Consider the following 17,234-nt stretch of genomic DNA (forward strand, 5'->3'; position numbering starts at 1 on the left):
TCACAGCAATACCTGCAACTTTTAAGAAGTCGCCTTACTCTAATTCAAGATGTTGCACCTTCTGCAAATGCATCGCCAAAGCACAAATACTACGGCACACATTGCTATGTAGTTACGGCTCAGTACGATTACGAATTCATCGAAACGGACCGCCAATCAATCGCACGTGTGGATATGGTTTGGGACGCGTCAAGGTTGTCATGTGGTGCGCAAGGTTTCGGCCTCATTGGATCAAGTAATAAACTAATTGGTCAACTGCCATTAGTCAATGTATTTTTTTTTTTGGGAAATTTCTATTGGAAACGAATGCCTATCGATCAATTACACGAACTTGACTAAATGAATGATAAAAAATGTGGCCTAATTTATTGAAGCCGGTCAAGTTAAGCAATATCGAGTTTCACGCATTCGTCGTGGTGGTTGGTGTCGTGATCAGTGGCCCGCTTCGCATAGGCTGCCAACCTTTTCTTGCATTTTCTAAGTTACTCTACCAATTTATAAATTTCACTAATGACGAGTTCAAATGAGTATATGCCTTTTTCACTCGGTTGTATTTTTTGGCATTATGAACTAGTGTGCTTCAAAAATGGTTTAGGAACGCATTAATTGTTATTGAGCGAATTAACCATTGTTACATACGCGGGCAAGATCGCGAAGCCGACTTGAGATGACTTTTTCCATCCTGAAATCGGGAAAAGTGTCAAAAAAGTCCTAAACTTTTGACATTGGTGCCAATTTACTCATAAACCTTTTTTGGTGCCAATTCAACCATAAACCTTTTGCATTTGTGCCAATTTAGGTCCCGTTTGGTTCAGCTTTCGACCTCGAAAGCCCCTTCCCAAAATGCTGAACCGTTTGGTCCAGCTTTTGGCCTAGCATTTGGAATGCCGAAAGCCCAAAGCTGGTCCGGACCAGCTTTGGGCTTTCGGCATTCCACAAATGTTGAACCCAAATTTTTTGTCCTCAAACTACCCTCACTTATTTTGGCTTATTCCGGTTTTGCCCCTCTTGGTACCGCTCATCTTCTTCGTGAGGTGGCCGGCGAGGGAGGCCGACGAGGGCGGCCGACACTGAATCGGGCCGGCGAGGTCGCACGGCCCAGGCGACGGCCGCCTGAGGTCGCGCAACCGCCCAAGCGCCGCCAGCTTGGGTCGCACGAGGTCATCTGCCGCCTGGGTCATGCGACCACAGGCGGCCGTCGCTTGGGTCGCTCGACTCAGGCAGCCGTCGCCTGGGTCGCGCGACCTCAAGCGGCCGTTGCCTGGGTCGCTCGACCGAGGCGGCCGTCGCCTGGGTCGCACAACCCTCGCCGAGGGTCGCCTGGCCTCGAGTGATGACCGCCGGCGGTTGATCTAGCTCGTCGGGGGTCACCCGACCTCGAGCGACGGTCGCCAGCGCTAGATCTAGCCGCCGGCGGCCGTCGGCCTTCGCCAGCTCCGACGAAGGGTGGGATAGGTTTTTTTTTTTAATAAAAAAAATAATTCTGAAAGCCCTTTTGCAAGGAAAAATTTACCAAACACTACTTGGGCCAAAGTAGCTTTACAAATGATTTTTTACGAAACGCCACTTGCATTTCCCCAAGAGACTTTAATCTAAAGGTATTTACATTCCCTCAAGTAGCATTTGGAAAGTTGAACCAAATGGGCCCTTAGCCCTAAACCTTTTTTTTGTGCCAATTCAGTCTTAAACCTTTTACATTTATGCCAATTCAGTCATAAACATTTTATCTTTGTGCCAATTCAGTCTTTCCGATCAATTTTGGCCAATTTTGCTGACGTGGATGCCGGCCGGCCGGTCACCGGCTCTGATGTAGATAACTTTAATAATATTTTTTAAAAATTTTTATTTCTTTTTTTCTTTTCTTTTCGCCCCCTCCCTCCTTCCTCCAGTCGGTCGCTGAATCAGCAACCGGCCAGAGGCCAATGAGGTCGCCTTCGTCAGCGACAGCGAAGGCGAGCCTTGCCATGGCTGGGCGAGGCTGGACCTCGCCAGATCTGGCGAGGTCGTGCCTCGCCCAGCCGCCGGCGAGGCTCGACCTCGCTAGATCCGGTGAGGTCGGGCCTCGTGTAGTCGCTGGCGAGGCTCGAGCCCTCGCCAACGGCCTTCAACCTCGCGGCCTCCGGCGAGGGCTCGAGCCTTGCCTGCGGCTGGGCGAGGCCCGATCTCGCCGAAGGCCACCAGGTCAAAGGCCTCTGGCGAGGTCGAGCCTCGCTAGAGGCTGGGCGAGGTCGAGCCTCGCTAGAGGCTGGGCGAGGCTGGACCTCGCCAGATTTGGCGAGGTCAACCTTGCCAGCCTCTAGCCGATCACCGATCCGACGACCGACTGGAGGAAGGAGAGGGGGAGGGAAAAGGAAAAGAAAAGAATAAATAAATAATTCAAAAAAATATTAAAATATTATTAAAATTGTCCACGTCAGCGCCGGTTATCGGCTGCCGACCGGTCGGCGTCCGCGTCAGCAAAATCCGGGCAAAATTGTCCGGAAGGACTGAATTGACACAAAGACAAAGGGTTTAAGGCTGAATTGGCACCAATACAAAAAGTTTAGGACTAAATTAACACCAAAAAAAGGTTTAGGACTAAATTGGCCCCAATGCAAAAGGTTTATAACTGAATTTGCACCAAAAAAATGTTTAGGACTAAATTGGTACCAATGCAAAAGGTTTAGGACTTTTTTGACACTTTTCCCTCTTGAAATCTTTAGATACTTCCCCGAGGCGATCAACTTCACAGTCGAATTTGCAGCATTTGGAATGATCTCGCAGTACAACCTTGAGCCACCCCGAAGGTTTACGCAGCTCTATCCACATTATGCTGCAGCGGGTTCGATTGGAAGGTTTTCAACGTGCTTGACTATTATCGTCTCTATCCAAAGTTCCCGGATATGTTTCAGCCTCAGCTCGAAGATGGAAGGATTATCCATGTGGAGGACATTGCCCAAGGGCTCGAAAACGGTCCAGCAGCTCTGGTCGGGCTGTTTTCCGGTCGCGATCTCGAGAACACAGGTGGTCATGGTTTCGCGCAAATAAGTCACTTGTTGTACCTTTTACCATTGGCATAGTCTCTCTCCCTTGCGTTTTCCTAAAGGATCCGTTTTCTGTTTGTCTTTGGACTGCCGTTCTGTCGTGTGAGGACTTAGGGGTTTGTCTCTTTCTTTAAGGACCATTGCGAGGACGTAAATGCATCTCTTATTTGATGATGATGAGTAATTATCTACTCTTAACATTGGAACCCCTTCCATTAAATCACTGGATACTATGATTAATCAACATAACCATCTTCCACGCCATTGTATGTGCACACATAGGAATACAATATCTACTTTCTTCCATTTATTATTTTCTATCCAATTTTTTTTCGGTCGGATTTATCTAATTTTTTTTTGGTCGAAATTTTCTATCTAATTTAAATTGCAATACTTACTATAGGAATGTCTTTATTCGGTAGGGATGTCTTTATCTGATAATGCTGGCTATACATCTACTTAATTATATTAATAGTACCATTTATCATCCTTAAAATTTGAAGTCTTCCCACGAAATCACTGGATAGGGGTTGATCAACACAAGTATGTCACATTTATCCTACTACAAATACTAGAGCCTCTTAAGTAACTAGAGCTCTGTTTGTTTCAACGAAAATGTGACATTCTAGAAAATATTTTCCAAGAAAATGACAATATTTTCCAGTGTTTGCCTACAGAACCTCGCCAAGATCTGATCAAGGGGTCGCGGCCCTACCCCAGACATGGTCGAGGGTCGTTGGCACTTGGCCCTCACCCAGACATGGCCGAGGGCCGCCATTAGCAGAGGTCGACCGCTAGTGGTGGCCCTCGACCCGGTCTAGGGGAGGACCCCGACCCCTCACCGACCCTTCTGGCGATGGTGGGGCGGCGGTGAGGAGGGATGCAATTTTTTAAAAATTATTTAGCTTATTTTTAAATTTCATTTTAATTTAAATTAGTATTAAAAATCAAATTTTTGCCAAAACAACGTCGTTTTAGTCTTATATTTCATAATTGAGCCACGTCATCGCCACGTGGGAGAGAGAAAATATTAAAATAAGTCATGTTAGAATCAGATCAACATTTTCCATTAGTAAGTTAGATGGTGTTAACTTTAGGATTCGATTAAACCAATTTGACAAATTTTAGGACTTGATTACACTTTTTGCAAGTTTTAGGACTCAAATGCACTTCCGTAACAAATTTTAGAAATTTCAATGAACATATCCATTTTCCTAACTGACCGGACTTCCGCTAGCCCTTACTGCTCACAAGCAAAACTCCACCAATCTTTTCTTGATCAAAGCGTCGATCCTCTTCTGCATGCTCGTCAACACGTTCTGCCTAGTGTTCGCCCTCGAGTGCGCCACCAGGCCCACGTTGATCGCTGCCAGATCCTCCGCCCTCACGGCAATCACCTCCTCCGGCTCCGCCTCGTCCACACCCAGATCAGGCACAAGCAGAACCACTTCGAGATCTCTAAGTCGTCATCCCGCTCTTAACCTCATCCTCCTCCCGCCACCGCATGACTCACCGTACGTCCCGACCTCGAGCCACACCTGCATCGCACAGCCAGCGACTCGGTTCGCGTCGAGCTGAGCAGACTCGACGAAGGGAGGCAGGATCACCGGTAGTGCAACAGTCGCTTCGCCCTGTCAATAGGCTCCGCCGGGGATTGAAACTCCAAGGCTAGGTGCCTAAGCCAATCGGGAGCCCCGGCAGCTGCAGCACTGGAGAGCGGCCTTGAGTGATCAGATCGCTGGATCCCAGCGTGGCTCGAGCTCTTTAATACTTGCGTGCTTTCATTCCCGCATTTTAAATAAATTGGTTGTTCTTTTCCTTTCTAGAATGGCTAAGAAAGCTTGTGATTGTTGCAAAGTGGAGGTTAATTGTCACTTAACATTAATTAATCAATCCTTAGTTCCTATGAGGTGGATGGGTGATCGAATCACATGATCGAAATTCCATACTCAAATTTATGTTCTTGTTTGTTGATTGGATTGTGTGAGCCAATGATGCTTGGTTTGGGTGATTGTTTGAATGGATCCGACATTAGAAACATTGGCAGCCGATGGCCGAAGGCGTGAAGCCGGTGGATGAGGAATCCATGGTGGCGGTCCAAGGATTGTTAGACTAAGTTTAGGGCTAATTAGTCTAGTTTAGCCAATAGACTTAGGTTCCGATAATCAAATTAGCTTAGACTTTAGTTGATGTAGTCTAGCTTAGACAATAAAAATACTTAGCATCACATTCTTAGTAAATGATTAGCTTAGACTAGATTAGTGTAATCACTTTCAATAAAATTGAGTAGAATTTAGGGTCACCTCCAATCTAGCTCAACTCCTCAGGAATATGATTAGTTTCTAATCTCAAGCTTATGGGGGTCCATGTCCTAAGGCTCATACAAGGAAATGTATATTCTCAAGCTTATGGAGGGTTTATATCCCGAGGCTCGAGTTGCTGATGACATTTCGCGCATTCCTCCTCAAATGTCATTCTAGTGTGCTTATCAAAATCCGGATTACCTTGGTAATCTCGAGTTGCTAATGACCTTCAGGGATGATATTGGTTGTGTCCTACTTGAAATAATGAGTTAGTAAATATTCACAATTCAAATTTGTGATGGTGAGGTTGTTGTCCCAAGTGCAGCAACGATGGTTTCATTTCATGAGAGCCTTATGGTTCGCTTGCATTTGGGTCATTGAACTTTGATGGTCGTTCTATTCATCACCTCATCCACAGGATGTGTCTATCCAGTTATGCTCAAAGTTTCGCGCTTTTTATATGGTCGACCGACACTAGAATCTCGCTATTTTTTACTGATGATGACTTGACACAGAAAAGGAAAATCTATACTCATACAGATGATGAAGCATTGTACAGAACAGTCCTGCTCTTCTTAATTGATTCTTTGTGAACGTCAAGTTAAAAAGAACCAACTTCATGGCTTCATCAGTGTCTGCGTCTCGGAGGTTGTGGACATCGGAGATGGGGATTGCTGGATTTCTTGCGCTTCCACGTCTCCCGTTGCAGTACCTTTTCCACCACTTTTTATCAGCTCGACTCCCACCGATCCCTCTTTGGAACCCGTTTGAACACTTGGCCCACCTGCGGCGGTTTTTCTTAAATTCTTGTTCTTTTTTGCGTGCCGGGCCCAGCCGACGAGCCCCTCTTGTATGTGTTCGTCAAATATCGCCTTCTTGAATGAAGTCCCCATCTTAATTTCATCGGCACAAACAAATAAAAGCACATCAGTCTCATTGTTTACCCAAATCACAAGTATAATGATGTAACAGTCGTATTAAGTAACTCTAAGTCTCTAACCTGTGTTACAATTGCGTATAGAGGTAGTGTGCTGTAACTACAAAAGAACTGGATAAACACTCTGCAGAACATGAGCAAAGTTTTGATGTCAGGAGTCGAAGATAAGTCTTCGTACGATGCATGGATCAAAGAGATTAGTGTCGGCCTCACCCAATGACAAGTCTCGGGATGATATAACGGACCTCGCCCATTATGCAGGAGCTGAATTTATATTGGAACTGCAGAACGGCAGAGCATTAGTCGAAGTCCGGTTTGTGCTTCAGGAATTTTCAATTTTAACTGACAATTAGCCCCACTTACTTACCAATACGAAGAAGAAGAAAGCCAGTTCAAAGGAGTTTTGGAACAGAATGATGTGAATCAGGACAAGGACGAGCCGAGGCCGGTGGAACCAAAAATGGTCGTCGGAAGGCTGAACGACCAAGTCCCCCTCAATTGCTACGTGCCTCTGGGCAACCTCCTGCGCCAACTGACTTATCACATGCTCCAGTTTGGTTCCAACCGCGAGCAAAAGCTGCACAGAAGCAATAAGACATTTAGATAAGAGAACCATCCACATATTAACTAGGGATTTCCGTTTACTTACAATTAACGGGATGAAAGATATCCAGAAGTACGCATGCCAACCTGCACAGATCATTCCAAGACAGTTGATCAATTGGAAATAATTTCTCTAGTACAGCTTCTGCACAACGATATGCTCTGACAGACTGCTTAGACAACTTACCGGCAACATTGAGCAGCAAGAAGACCACAACGAATAACCAAAGGTACCAACTGTGACGAGGAGACAATCATTTAGTAGATAGCCTGAAGAAGAACGAGCTAAAATCTTCCTATGTTTTTATTTTCTAGCCGAAATGTTCACAAATTTTTCTCTTGGTAAAAATACACGCCCGAGTTCTTTCCTGAAATAAAAGGTAAATAGCTAAAAGCAATTTCTTTCTACCATATTCCGACAACTTTCTTGAAATCGGCCTCCAGGGCGCGTATCATGTACTTGTGGAAATTGAATTTCGGATTGCCTCTACAATGAGCCTAAAGAGATGAATGTGATAATTGTCAGTATTGAATTTTACTAGGATCGCCTCGCCATGTATGGGCATCACAGGAGCATATGGAGTAAAAATCTAGTTTAGAGGAATATCGTACCATGATGAAACCCAAACGAAGGGTGGTATAATCCGACTTGGTCACAGAACCATAGAACTGCTTGAAAAACGAATGCTGCACAAACGGGAAAATTGGTCAAGAACGAGCCAAGGCCTATGAAAATTGCCTGAACATGAACCTGGACATTATAGAAGACGGCCAAATGCCATATCGAAAGTTCAATACACAATGCTGGATGTCTCCAGATGTTAGCCAAGAGTTTTAGTACAAAGTTACATGAACAAGGCAGATGAAGAGGAGCCTTTCAAGACTTACCACCCAGCTAAGTGCAGATAAGCTCTTGCCAATGCCGAGAAAATGGCCTCTGATGAAGGTGTGATCCTGAACATGTGTGAACTTCGTTCGCAAAGCTGTGCATCGATTTTTAAGTGTTTGAGATGGGAAAGTCAGAATGATAGTGCAGAAGAATATGCCACAGCAAAATTTTCCACTTTCGAATTGAACGACATTACCTTCTTCGGGATCGTACTCCTTCTTCTGGATGGCATCCTCCCACCGCTTCCATAGGCGTATCTAAAAGCGCATGAGACGATATCAAGCACTTAGACAATTGATTGAAGACACATTTGATAGGTAAGAGACCGAAAAGGACAGATTACAAAAAGTCTCCTGGCATGACATTAAGTTACCTGTGCTCCTCCGCATAGGATCGTTAGAGCGCAGAAAACCACGTGCACGACAGCCAGCACAAAGATGAAAATGTGCAGATTATGAAGCGCCGTGAGAGACAACAACGGCACCTTCCCCTGAAACAATAATTACGGTGTCATTCTGCCGCGCAATCTCTAACATTTGTTCCATCAGGCCTCAAGGTATGTTATGTCATCTCCTACCAAACAGTTGTAAATCTCACACAAATGGAGTCACAGCATCACATGTGAGAGCGGTAAAACATGCTTTCGGAGGTACCTAATAACTTTTGTGGACGGTAAGGATCGTTAAGCATTGAGAAACATCTAACAGCTGTTCTGTATAGTTTTTAGTGCACGGGAAATTCTGAATTTTCGAGTCGAAGAAGGACTCCTTCACACGTGGACGGAGAGAGATGTACGCGTGTAATGAAATGTAGGATCTTTAAAGCATCATTTAACGAAACCTTGACTTGGGCAAAATTTGGGTATTTACTGAATGTTTGTGATATTTTTTTTAGACAAAAAAGTTAGGGCCAGCGTTGGAACCCGAGCTAAAGTTAGTGATCTTTTACATGACAAAAAAGTTCGGATCAGAATGGGATCCGGCTTGAAGTCGGTGCTTGTTAGGGGAATTGGGCCACGAAAACAGTGACTGAATACTTGAGGAGCCAAATCATGGGTCACTGTATTAGCCATGTCTTTGGACTTCTAACTTCAAAGAAAAAGACAACTGGTATAGATGGGATCTCCAAGATGAAAGATTGCATATCCTTCAGAAAATCTACAATACGTGCCCCGCATGAGCTCACTTTACTCGTGCAGAAGCCAGCGACTTTCTTTTTTCGTGCCCAATCAAGGCAAGTCGTGCGTAAACATAACATATTATAAAGCCCATCTACCATCTCTCTCTCTCTCTCTCTCTCTCTCTCTCTCTCTCTCTCTCTCTCTCTCTCTCTCTCTCTCTCTCGTCAACGAAGAACTAAAAAAAAGAAAACAAACTGAAGAAAGAACAAAGGAAAATGCACGCAACAAAGGAGGAAGAGAGAGAAGAATATTTGTGATATAGAAAGCTAAGTTACCTCGCTACTGCAGTAATCAGAGGAACCTTCAGCGAGAAGGCGGCGTCCTCCAGGATGGAAGAAATTAGTCAGGAAGTGAGCGGTGGTGCCGCTGCCTTCACCTTCGGCGGGGGCTTCCTTCTTGCAAGGTAGCCACTTGTTCGCGAGCTCTTCCGAAATGCATATTCTGCCTATCCTACCTTGGAACACGGTGAGCAGGAGCGATATGAAACCCAACAGCATCAGCTCTGCCAGGAATGAGATCGTGCACGCATAAGATGCCAAGTTTTAGAAGCATCATTGCAATTTCTAGTCTATAAGGACGCATGAAATGAACCGTAAAATATTGGAAATGAAAACAAAAATCGTTGTGTAGTTAAGGATAACCTTCTTTGATTTTCTGTAAGGCGTCGAAGAGCGGTTTCTGGTTCCTCTTCTTGAGATACTGCATTTACCAAATCAGAGAGAGGAAGGCCACACGTCTTCATTAGTCACAAAAGGAACCCGAGTAGAGACATGCCGAGTTCTCGTATGAAACTTCAGATAGTTGATGCACAAATATATCGATTCGATGAAAAAGAACGAGAAGAAAGGGCACCTTGCCAGCATAATGGAGAAACCGCTCGACAGCCAGAGAAATGACTACTATCACAGTGCAAACGACGGCGACCACCCATGTCGGCGTGAACTCCAACGTAGCTCCCTCGCCTTCTCCGGCCATCCTCTCTCTTGCTGTCGAGAAATCTGATATGAATGTGATGTGTGCGTGCCTGTATTTATATATATACAGAAAAACACGATATGACATGTGAGGCTGAAAGAGTATTCCTTTGACTTAGAAAATGGGACGGTTCGTCTCAAATTGATCGATAAACTAGTGTTTGACTAAGATCCCAACTGGTGAAGGTAGAATTGCATGCAAGAAATGGTAAAAGTCTCTGGATGTTTTGTTAGGACGTTGACCCTTTAAAGAAAACCATGTAGAGACCACACATTCTCTTGTTTGATTGGATTATATTACAAGACGAAATCAATCTTGGTACTCGGACAAGTTCGTATCGGAACACGTGATTAACTTGATCTAGCAAAACGAAAAAGCATTCAATATTAACCGTAACTTTTCGCGGTGAACGAGTATAGTCACCCTCTTGAGACTTCTCCAGTTTGGAAGTTTCTGTGCGTTTCAAACCTTAATCTGTGCACGATTCTACCACGTTTCTGATGGCATTTCCACACAAGACTGCGACCTTAGGTTCGTCCATGGATGGATTTGAGACCTCGCTTACTTCCCCATTTTGAATAACCCTAATTAAGTTGACTTGTGTGGTGGTTGAAAATGAGGTTAAAAGGGACGTGAATTGTGCTGGGAAAAAAATGTTTGTGTTTCTGAAAATAACGCGAAAGTTATTAGATCTTGCAATTCAAATCTAACACAATAAGAAGAAATTACCAGAGAAATGAACGAGAAACTATAAAGACACAAGTGTGGTTCGATCCAAGGGTCGAAACTTACTTCACAGGGAGAACCAATCACCAAGAAATTCACTTTGAATCTGTAGGGTACGGAGTTCACAATTAATCTTGTTGTCTCACAATTTTTCACAGTGGACTCGTTCAGAAAACTCTCAAAGAAAACATCCCAACACCCTCTTGTTTGGTCAAATGTGTCCACCGCGTAAAATTCCATCTCATATATATACATAGGAAAGCTAGTCAACTTAAATAACCTACTAAAACGATAAAAAAAATTCATTTTTTGGATATGGTTTCCTTCACAAGCTCAAACTCGAGATATATTCATACTATTGTGGATGATCACAGAGAAAAAATCATGACATTCTTGTTTGCTCAAACATGTCCACCGCGTAAAATTCCATCCCATATATGTATACATATTGTCATTAAAATAGGCCAGACCAAATTAGGAAACATATTCAATTGAGGAAATATACTTGGATTTAGTTTCCATCAAATACTCAAATTCGAGATATATTTGCAATATCGTGAATGATGCAATGAATATGACCATTATATCGCAAATGCCAGAATTTGTCCTTTTTTGGTTGGGGGCCAATTCCGTGTCCATTAATATGTTATTTCTTACTTTGTGATGGTTTAATTTAGTGGGATTAGGTTTGGGCAATATGTAATGGAGACAAAAAATGGGGCTGACGTAATCAAGGATTTGTTTATTTTAGCCAAAGTTAGGCGCTAATGTTTTCTAATGGAGTTCACACATAAGTTGGGATGAAAAATGCATTTTTTTAAGACTGAAATACCAACTCTTTCCCTGAAAAATATGCCTGAAATTATTTGGTGGGTCGCATTTTTCTTGGGAACATCTCTGCAATTTTTTCTTCTTTTTGTTCTTAAATTTGACGGGACATGTGAAAGAGTTTGGTTGGACTTGTGATAGGTTCACACTGCCGCTAGACTTTCATGATGATGTACTTATCGTATGATTTTCGAATTCGAAAATGAGCGAAATGATCATAAAATGTAATTTCATTTAAGCTAAACCTTATATGTACTTGGTTTTGTTATGGGTTAATAACACGAAAATCCAAAATTGATAAACATGTAATAAATTTACCCCAAACTAATTTTTTAACCACCAAAAATAAAAAACTAGTATATTTGTGACAAATTTACATTTTATTAATTTCTGTTAAATTGGATTAATATTACGAAAAATCACAAACTGATACAGTCGTCAACTACCATGTGTCATGGGTGTACTAATTTGAGGTTTGTTGTGGTCAAAAAATTAGTTTTGAATTTTTCACAAGTATATTAATTTGGGATTTTTCGTGGTTTTTGTTAATAATGTAATTTCCATTTGCTTATAAAAGAGTTAATTCGGTTGTATCAATTTATTTTTGGAGAGCTCATAGTCCCTATATTTTGAAGGATTGATCCATGATAGACATCCGTCAAATCGAAATAAAAGAAATGATATGAATTTATCTATATTTTTATATAAATATATAAATGTACCGGTCAATGTAAGATTATTTTTTTGAGGTATTAAGTATTTTATTTAAAAAGAATGTGAAAATGCGTGCACGATAAGAGATAAGAAAAGTCAAAAATAAAAAGGTTTATACGACGAAAAATTCCAAATTTGTATATTTGAGACAAATTTACCTCAAATTAATTTTTTAATCACAAAAAAATCCTAAACTGGTGTACCTGTGACAAATTCACACTCCGCTAATTTCTGTTAAATTGGATTAATAACACGAAAAATTTCAAACCAGTACAACTGTGGCAAACGAAGGGTAAAATCCCAAATCATTACACTAGTCAACTGACACTTGTCATCCAACTCAACAAATTGACGATAAAATTTAACGGAGAGTAAACTTATCATAGGTATTTTTGGTAGTCAAAAAATTAGTTTGAGATAAATTCGTTACAAGCGTACCAATTTAGGATTTTTCGTGCTGTTAAATCCAAAAAAAATCGCTTTAAACAATCTCATGCGGCACTTATGCTTTAATTATTATTTAGGACGAAACACTTGAAATATTTTAAATTATTTAAATATTGATATGCAAAATCATGTGAAAGTTTATCATAAACTTTTCAAAATTCGAAAGTATTTTTCTTTTACTTTCTACTTTCAGAGAAAAAGTATCTGACCAAAAAAGAAAAAATTTCAGAGAAAAAGTCATAAAATGAAAATTATATAAATAAAAAAAAAGCTGGAAAAATCTGTAAAGACTGGCTTTCCCTTCATATCGTAGGTAGGCTTTGAAGTCAACTATAACTAGTGTCTTTCCTTTCAGCGAGGGCAAAAACACCGAACTAGGGACGGTAGCCACTTCAGAGGTAAGAATCAGGACAGCGATGTGGGTAATAAATCAACACGTTGGTCGTCGGATGATCGATACGTGGAAAAAATTCAATTATGAAATCAATTTTAAATGCAAATTTTACTAATTCAACTTCTGATGTATAAGAATATTTTTACACCAGCGGTCAACCTAGCTGCACCAATATTTTTTCCCTTAAATACAGCGACAAATCATTTTTTGTTATTACAATTTAACCTATTTTTAAGGGATAATGGCATAGCTGGTCTCTGAACTTTGATCAAATATGTAATGTGGTTCTTAAATTTTCAATTTGTTCAATGTGATTCTTGAACTTTTTGTACATGTTCAAACTAGTCCCTGAATTATATAAAAATTGAGAGATAATATTGAACATTTTCATATAGTCAATAGAATAATTTGAACATATTCTAAAATTTTATGGATTATATTGAACAAATTAAAAATTTAAAGACCATATTGCATATTTAACTAAAATTTATAGATAATATTTCACATTAAATCAAAATTGAGGGACTATTTATATCATTTTTCTTATATTTAAACGCCCCCTTTCATCATTTGTCACATCACTGATACGAAGTGGCTTTCCAACTTTGCTAATTTATCAAAATGGAGAAGAGATTAGACAGGACAAGACCTTGACGAAGTCCCTCTTTATGCCGCGCTGCGGATACGCACCAACCGGGACAAACCCCACCTCAGTTAAAGCCCTTGTGAGCATCGAGTCAATCGGTCTAAGCTGGTTGGTTTATTCAAATCAAAAATATTTTATTTGTGTATTCACATGGTCGTGTCTCGAATCCCACGACGCATATTGACAATTGCATGGCCGCCTCGATGTACTTCTCTCCAACCTTCTCAAGAATTTTCTTTTCCTGTCGAAAGTAATCTATCGAACGAGTCGTTAGTTTAATCAGTATTCCCGATCATTCACCTGCTTCCTCGTCGCTATCTATCCTCATGGCCGACCCCACTCTCGCTTTCCTTTCGCTCTCTCGGGCAAAATCCGTATCCATGCGTTCGTTTAAGGGGAAAGAAGGGGAAGATGGCATATATCGTGTGCAATATCATGACCCGCACTCAGTATTTGTCGCTGTTTTTCATGAGTTCGGATCGCCTCGAAAAATCTTATCGGTGGAGATTATCTCAATTATATGGTGGTTTTATGTAGTTAAGACATGAAAAATACACTGCCAAATATGAAATTTAATAAATAAATGGGAAGAAAACATAGTTTTGTAAGCATGAGGTTTGGACCTAAGACACGAGGCTTTGTTGGGCCTTAATATAACATCTTTTTGTAAGCATGGTTTTCCAGAACCTCATTGTTAACGTCGGACCATTTGATTATTGTTAGGGATTTACACTGATTGAAATGAGAACATTTTTTCATATTTTCTTCGCATTAAGATTGTTGTGTAATGGGATGAAAGTGTGTGTCTTCTGAAATATATAGTAGGATTTCGAGAATAGGGGACGCAAAATTGAGTTTTGAAATTCAATGGTACAAATTTTATTTTAAAAAAAACAATCGAGGATAATTATTTTAATTGCTCCCAATTCTTCAAAAATAGCCACTACAAAAAAACATGTAATTTGCGACGGAAATTTTCCGTCGGAAATTTGCGACGACATTTGCGACGGATTATATTTTCCGTCGCAAATTTGCGACGGTTTATTTCCGTCGCAAATTTGAGACAGAATTTGCGACGGATGAAAAATCCGTCGGAAATTTGCGACGGAATTTTTATCCGTCGCAAATTTGCGACGGAAATAAAAAACCATCGCTAATTCCGTCGCAAATTTGCGACGGAAAAAAGTTCGTCGCAAATTTCCGACGGAAAAAAAAACCGTCGCAAAATCCGTCGCAAATTTGCGACGGAAAGAAGTTCGTCGCAAATTTGCAATGGAAAATAAATCCGTTGCAAAAAGTTCGTCGCAAATTTCCGACGGAAAAAAAAACCGTCGCCAAATCCGTCGCAAATTTGTGACGAAAACGAACGTCCGTCGCAAATTTGTAGTTTATCAGCCCGTGATATTCCAACCCTATCTCTCTCTCTCTCGCTCTCTCTCGCTTTTCTCCCTCTTTCATATGTCTGAAATCAGCAAAATCCGCGCACGCACATATTAATCTCGGTGAAGCTTTTGTACCGGTAAGTATCATAGCTAGCTTCGTGACTATTCATCGTTGAATTGTAATTTCTTTTATTTTATATATGTTTATGTTTGTTTTTTTTTCGTATCTGCATCACCGGTTTAACGACCGGCGACCGGCGACACCTCGCCGGCCTTTGGATGAGGCCGAACGGCCACGCCGTTTTGCGACGAAAATAGTTTCCGTCGCAAATTTGCGACGGAATTAACTTTCCGTCGCAAGAATCAAGGATCCGTCGCAAATTTGCGAGGGATGAATTCCGTTTCCATCGCACATTAAAAATTATTAAAAAATGATTCTTAAGTGATTATTCTTTTTGGGTATGTGTCTAATTGAAGGTCTCGCAATCCAAGTGGACGTTGCAATTCTCATCAAATTGACCACTTTCTCCTACCAATATTTCAGTCAAATATTGGAGTAAGTCTTCTTTACATGGTAATTTTTTCTATTTTTGCAATTTCATATTAATTGTTGCGTGAATAACAAAAATTATAATTTCCAAAATTTTATGGTTTTAATTAAGAACAATAGATATGATATTTTAAATATTTTACCAGAATTTTTTATTTTAATACAGACACAATGCAAAGAGAAAGGGCTTGGATGTATAATAAGAACTTACCTGGACGTCAAGGATTGATAGATGAGTTTCGTACTGGGTTGGAACTATTTTTAGACTTTGCTAGTCGTAAATATGAGTTCATGGATGGAAATAAGTTAAGGTGTCCGTGTAAAAAGTGCGGTAATGGTAAATTTCTTATGTGTGATCAAGTTAGAGAACACCTTACTAGATTTGGGTTTAGTCCGAACTATTATAATTGGACTTCCCATGGTGAACCATTTATATCTGATGAAGGATATGGAAGAAGTGACCAATTTTCAGTTAGGGAAGAATGTGGCTATTATGAGTAATTGAACCCATACGAGAGGATGGTGATTGATGCAGCTAGTTATAATTTTGTCACAGAATCAAATCATGCAAGTACTAGTTTTACTCCTACACGTGAACAAGTGGATACTAATCATGATTCACAATTGGAAGATATAGGAGTAACGGGTTTTGATGAGAATGTCTATAATGAAACTTTTCAATCTAATCAGTTCTGGGATATGTTGAAAGCAGCAGATGAACCTTTATGGGCAGGTTGTGAGGACCACACTAAGTTATCGGTGACAGCCCGACTATTAAATATCAAGGCAAAGCATAATGTGTCTACGGATTGCTTCAACTCTTTTGTTGAAGTAATGTGGGAATCATTGCCTCGTGATAACATCATGCCAAGTGATTTTTATGATATGAAATAGCTAGTGGATAACTTAGGTCTTCCGGTTGTAAGGATTGATGTATGTAGTAGGGGTTGTATGATATATTGGAGAGATGATGAAAATGCAGAATCTTGCAAATTATGTAGCCAACCTAGGTACAAGATTAACAGGAGGCCAGGTCGTAATCAGAAGCGTAGACCATGCAAGTAAATGTTTTATCTGCCCTTAATCCCCAGATTGCAAAGGCTTTATGCGTCTAAAGCCACTGCTGAACACATGACTTGGCATGCAAATCATGAAACAGAAGAGGGTCTAATGTGTCATCCTTCAGATGCAGAGGCATGGCAACATTTTGATAGAACATACCCTGAGTTTGCAATGGAGCCTCGGAACATCGGGTTAGGTCTCTCGTGCCGATGGATTTGCTCCATTTGGGAAAACAGGAAAAAGTTATTCATGTTGGCCGGTTATCTTAACGCCGTACAATCTTCCACCTGGTATGTGCATGAAGACACCTTATATGTTTTTGACATTGATCGTGACGGGCCGCAAAATCCGAAAAAGTTGATAGATGTTTATATGCAACCATTGATTGAGGAGTTACAACGGCTATGGGCTGAAGGTGTCCCTACGTATGACGTTTCTACCAATCAAACATTTGTAATGAAGGATGCCCTTCTTTGGACGATAAATGACTTTCCAGCTTACGGAATGTTATCTGGATGGAGTACAGTGGGATCTTAGAATGTCTGATATGTTTGGAGAGGTCAAAGTCATTTAAA

General features: G+C 41.0%; 1 protein-coding gene across 1 annotated transcript; it reads right to left on the reverse strand.

Moving 5' to 3' along the window:
- Window positions 1-5,832: 5,832 nt before the first annotated feature.
- On the reverse strand, window positions 5,833-10,045 carry LOC115677056 (MLO-like protein 15). The gene is made up of 14 exons (XM_030600101.2): window positions 9,788-10,045; window positions 9,577-9,634; window positions 9,211-9,437; window positions 8,129-8,245; window positions 7,952-8,012; window positions 7,755-7,849; window positions 7,479-7,553; window positions 7,276-7,364; window positions 7,054-7,103; window positions 6,913-6,953; window positions 6,631-6,840; window positions 6,477-6,544; window positions 6,327-6,387; window positions 5,833-6,219 (listed from the first exon to the last, which is right to left on the reverse strand). The coding sequence occupies exons 1-14, from the start codon at window positions 9,995-9,997 to the stop codon at window positions 5,944-5,946; spliced, it is 1,638 nt and encodes a 545-aa protein (XP_030455961.1). The 5' UTR covers window positions 9,998-10,045; the 3' UTR covers window positions 5,833-5,943.
- Between the last annotated feature and the right edge of the window lie 7,189 nt (window positions 10,046-17,234).

The sequence above is a fragment of the Syzygium oleosum genome, unplaced genomic scaffold, assembly GCF_021117445.2.
Source record: "Syzygium oleosum isolate NSW1041296 unplaced genomic scaffold, Sole_v2.1 Sole_v2.37, whole genome shotgun sequence".
In the NCBI taxonomy this organism is placed as follows: Eukaryota; Viridiplantae; Streptophyta; class Magnoliopsida; order Myrtales; family Myrtaceae; genus Syzygium; species Syzygium oleosum.

Excerpts from the sequence above, each read along its gene's own strand:
- LOC115677056 (XM_030600101.2), bottom strand. The coding sequence starts at position 9,997 with ATGTCATATCGTGTTTTTCTGTATATATATAAATACAGGCACGCACAC. Across the intron at positions 8,013-8,128 it reads TCCTATGCGGAGGAGCACAG|ATACGCCTATGGAAGCGGTG; the intron begins GTAACTTAATGT and ends ATGCGCTTTTAG. Across the intron at positions 6,388-6,476 it reads ATCCCGAGACTTGTCATTGG|AGTGTTTATCCAGTTCTTTT; the intron begins GTGAGGCCGACA and ends CATGTTCTGCAG.